Source organism: Ictalurus furcatus, chromosome 4 (genome assembly GCF_023375685.1).
Source record: "Ictalurus furcatus strain D&B chromosome 4, Billie_1.0, whole genome shotgun sequence".
Lineage (NCBI taxonomy): Eukaryota > Metazoa > Chordata > Actinopteri > Siluriformes > Ictaluridae > Ictalurus > Ictalurus furcatus.
The window spans coordinates 36,506,162-36,511,161 of record NC_071258.1 but is presented as its reverse complement, the minus strand read 5'-3'; the positions used below and the strand labels follow the sequence as shown (position 1 = coordinate 36,511,161).

General features: G+C 40.0%; 1 protein-coding gene across 1 annotated transcript in view; it reads left to right on the top strand.

Annotated features, from left to right (window-relative positions):
• LOC128607162 (NAD(P) transhydrogenase, mitochondrial-like) overlaps positions 1 to 5,000 on the top strand; it is a 20,356-nt gene that overhangs the window by 14,137 nt on the left and 1,219 nt on the right. Inside the window, exons 19-20 of the mRNA XM_053623839.1 lie at positions 2,667 to 2,785; positions 4,811 to 4,926. Coding sequence (XP_053479814.1) covers positions 2,667 to 2,785; positions 4,811 to 4,926 — 235 coding nt within the window. The remainder of the gene's footprint in view (positions 1 to 2,666; positions 2,786 to 4,810; positions 4,927 to 5,000) is intronic.

The following is a 5,000-nucleotide window of genomic DNA, read 5'->3' as shown; positions in this document are numbered from 1 at the left end:
TCATGTTATCTGATGACTGGCCCTGGAGACAGAATAGTAGCAGTAGCAACCAAGTGCTCAGGTGGACCTGAGAGGATTCCTGGGTCAGGATAAGCTTTCACACTCAAACAAAAGAGAAGAAAAGTTAAGTAAAGTTAAGTAAAGTCCATCGACTTCTTTACTTTAGACAGCCGGGTCATTCAGGATTGTGGAGGTCCTGAGGAAGTTTCTCCATGGGGATTATGGGACTCCTGGTGGTGACTGGTTGCATCAGAACTAAATTCTGGATATTTTGTGTTGATTCTTGACTTTTATTCCAAATTAAGTCCATTTACGATCCAGTTTGTAAAATATGGAAAAGTTCAAGGGTGTGAATATTTATGGATGGCACTGAGTTGACTGTGTTTTTTTTGTTTTTTACCAATCATCGGTCAATTCTTTTCAACATCTGAGAGCACATACCATGGCTTAGTTCACTTGATGCCAGTTCCTCTGAGGTCTTGAATCTTGTTGTCGCTTTGGTGTATTTGGGAAGCTTCAGTGCTCAAGAAGACATAATCTGGTAATCAGGTCTGAGATGCAGAGGATCAGTTCTGAATCAGTGTCCTGATAACTGCGTGGAAGGATGGCAGATTAGGAGGTGATGATAATTGTGACAGAGATAATGGAGATGGTCAAAAGTAGGAAAGAACAAGTAGGCAGGAGGTACTTTTTTTCAAATGGGTCAGTCTTTTCATGGTTTGATGGTGAAAGTCAACGGGCCACTGTCAAGAACAGCATGCAGGATTTCTTCAGAATCCAAAAGGGCATGAGGCCGCACGGTGGCTTAGTGGTTAGCACGTTCACTTCACACCGCCAGGGTCGGGGATTCGATTCCCTCTGTGTGTGTGTGGAGTTTGCATGTTCTCCCCGTGCTGCGGGGGTTTCCTCCCCCAGTCCAAAGACATGCATGGTAGGTTGATTGGCATGTCTAAAGTGTCTGTAGTGTGAGCGTGTGTGTGATTGTGTGCCCTGCGATGGATTGGCACCCCATCCAGGCTGTAGCCCGCCTTGTGCCCGATGCTCCCTGGGATAGTCTCCAGGTTCCCCGTGACCCTGAAAAGGATAAGCGGTATAGAAGATGGATGGATGGAAAAGGGCAGGAAGAAGAACAGCTTCTGTGTTTATAGAACTTGCTGGTGGTTCCTGGGTGGAGCTTGTCTAAACAGCTGAAGCTACTGGAAGATGGTGAGAAGGGTGGTATTCCTTTTAAGAAAATGATCACCTGAGGAGGGTTACTGGAGATACGAGGAGATCCAATGATGAGCTTTATGATCAAGTTAATCTTGGCCACATACCCTACCTGAGCCAATGCCAAGATCACATGGCATAAGAGCTGGTGAATTGGAAAGTGGTAGTGGTTGTGAGATCATGTGAAGGGATTGCAGGGAATTGATGGGCGTGTCAATCAGGGTGACATCCAGGATGACAATGAGGTGCAGCAAAGGAACTGATAAAAAGAGTCTCTGAAATTTGCTTTGAAGTGCGGTGTGAATAGCTGTGGTTAGTTAAAGAGAGTTTGGCTTGAGTAAGGAAGGCCTGGAAGGATGATGTTTCTAGACAGATGCCGAGGAATTCCATAGAGGTTGAGTTGATCCCGTCTTTTCCACATTCCGTGATATGCCAAGAGTGTAAAAGACTGTGATGCAATAAGAGAAGCTGTGATCCTGAAGGAGAGAGTTCCTGGCAAGATGCCATTCAAAAGATGTCTTCGGTTAGGGTTTGAAAAAAATCTCTGCATTACTCTGGAGTTCAAAAATTAGAGCTGATCTCGGAGCTGGACAGTCAAGCACCACGCCTGCGCCATATTTAATAAAGGAAGTGACATCTTCAAAAGTTGTATATCAAGATCAAGTGAAGATTTTGGATACAGCACTATACCACTAACAGAAGCCATCTGTTACAGTAAATGTTTTGAGTATTTGTGAGTTGCAATGCGGAGGGCAGAAGAGGCCAATCTTTTAGTATAGTTATGTGTAAATATTTTCATAGCAAAACTGAAATACAAATTCCTGCCAGATTTACAAAAGTTTCTCTGATTTTCTTCACTCAAGTACTATGTTGACAAAAGCTAATCAACTGTAAATTACCAAGTGCATTCACAGCACATCTGATTTATATTTAGCCATGCCCATACAAGGAAAAAACTCACAGAGAACTGAAAATGACAAAATGGCTACTAAACAATGAAAGAAGCTAGAAGTGATGGGAAAATGACATAAATCCTACAGAAAGTGGGGACTAGAGTTAGGGCTAGCGGTAAAGAATGAGTACAAATTAGTCTGAGGAAATGATAGAGAGAGAGAGCGAGAGAGAGCGAGAGAGAGAGAGCGAGAGAGAGAGAGAGAGAGAGAGAGAGATGGGGATATAAAGGAAAATCATAAAGGACTTTCAGAGGTTTTTCCTCCCAAACTCCTGTTACTTTGGTAAATCATGCTTGATGTGAAACACATTTTATGAACAAAGAGCGATATGTCTTACATCTCGAGGTGACATAGACTATTATCAATGTTATTATATAACACGCTCCATCTGCTCCATGATGTTTCATCCTGATTTGTTATGATCTGATTAGATAAATGAAGTGATAATAAAATCCACTTGATTTAATAATCAAATGAAACTGTTTGCAATAACTGTGACCTCAGGTTTGGGATTCACCCAGTCGCAGGACGCATGCCAGGACAGCTGAACGTGCTGTTGGCCGAAGCTGGAGTTCCTTACGATGTCGTTCTGGAAATGGACGAGATTAATGAGGATTTCCCTGGTGAGGTTCAGTGCGCACACACACACACACACCAGAACCAAACCACATGTCTGAGAACCACATTCTGTTATTGACCAGTGCCAGGAAACAAAAACAGACACTCATTCGGTTATATATATATATGTGTGTGTGTGTGTGTGTAAAAGTAAGATTAAAAGATTCACTGATTCATTTGCTGTGTCATTCAGAAATGTGTGCATATAAATATCGAATGAAGAATCATTGATTCATGTTGTATTTGATTCATACACAAATACAGTAGCATAAGATTAAACGTTACTGATTCATATTTTGTTAATTCTAGTTTAAAAAAAAAACAATAAGAAATGATTTACTTTTCAACCAAAAGTCTATATTTAATTTAAACATATTCAACCTAATTATGTCACTGAGTCTGAAATCTGTGGATTTGTAGATCCAAATAAATAATCCTAGCTCTGAATCTAATGATCTGTATTTATTTACTGCCACAAATGATCCATCTTCTACAATCTCCTCCTCTCAGAGTTCAGATACCACATTAACACTGTGTGAAGCTCTCAGAAACCTGTTTCATGGCTACAAGTATATATGGATTTTTTAATTTATATTGTTTTCTTTTTTTTTACTGTGAGAACTTTTTCCAAATAAGGACCGTATTCAGTCATCAACCAAACAGAATAAAGATATGGAGAGGAATTATTCAGACATTTCTGGAAGATTATGCAAAGAGCCAATGATTTGATGAAGAAAAACTCAGTATGGGAGATGCCTCAGAACTGAATGCCAACAAAGATTCACTAGAGATAAACCGAGTCATGGCACTGATTCAGAAATCTCTGGAATAAGATTCAAAGAGTCACTGAGTCATATGTTGGCACTGATTCAATCCGTGCAGATTTAGAACTCGGATTGGACGTTAACGCTGTGTGAAATTTCCCAGAAACCGCTGTTTCACGTCCAAGCACTGTGTGTGTGTGTGTGTGTGTGTGTGTGTGTGTGTGTGTGTGTATTGTAAATAAATGATGATTCATACAAAAAACCTGTGGAACTAATTCAGAAATGCATGTTTAAAGAATCGCTGAGTCATAATCTGTGTCAACTACAGTGTTTAACACACAATACCATAACAGTGCTTCAGAAATGAACAGGTTTAAAGAGACATTGATTCACTGGCACTGCCTCGCAGCGGAATAAAAACCACACAACAATGCGAGAGTGAGTTATTCAAACTGGTTTATCTTCACTTATCAACCACAGTGTATAAATAAAGTAAGGAATCACCGCATTGTCATATTCAAATCTTTTGACTGAGATTCAAATTCTTGAAATGTTATGTAATATTTTTTTTCCAAGAGTTACTGATTCATATTCTGTCCTAAGAGATATTAATCTCAGTCCTGTCCCAGAAATATGAAGACTCAATTATTTACCCCATCGTCAATCACAGTGCTGAAGTGAATCGTGGCTATGATTCAGGAATCTATGAAATGAGATTTAAAGAGTTACTGAGTTCATATTTTGTCATGAGGAAAATGAATCAAAAACAAAGAATCACTTATTTCCATGATCATCAATCATGGTGATAAAAACAAATCTCTGGCAGTAATTCAAAATTGTGAGTCAAATTCTAATTTTGACATTCAACCAAACATGGAAATGATTCAGTAATTTATAGAAGAAGATTGAAAAAGTCATTGATTTACATCAACAGATGAAGTGAGTCACTGATTCATAATCTGAGTCAAACACAGTGAAGTTACGAACAGACTCCGAGTCAATAGATTCAAGTCAGAGCTCAGATGTGACATTAACTCTGTGTGAAGTTCTCAGAAAACCTTGCTTCATGTCCAAGTGTGTGTGTGTGTGTGTGTGTTGACTCTGTAAGGATTCGTTTTCATCCTTTAATTGTGTACAGACATGCAATGTTTTGGAGCAACAGTGTACACAAAGCTGATAATCATGCGGAGCTAAGCTTGGATTGCTTTTAAGTCCCTTTGTGTGTGTGTGTGTGTGTGTGTGTGTGTGTGTGTGTGTGTGTTTCAGAGACTGATTTGACGCTTGTGATCGGAGCCAACGACACGGTGAACTCTGCGGCTCAGGAGGATCCAAACTCCATCATCGCTGGGATGCCTGTGCTGGAGGTGTGGAAGTCCAAACAGGTCAGAATGTAACACACACTGATATCCCACCTTCTGAACATGATGACGGAGATGTTTTTGGACTTAGAGATGAA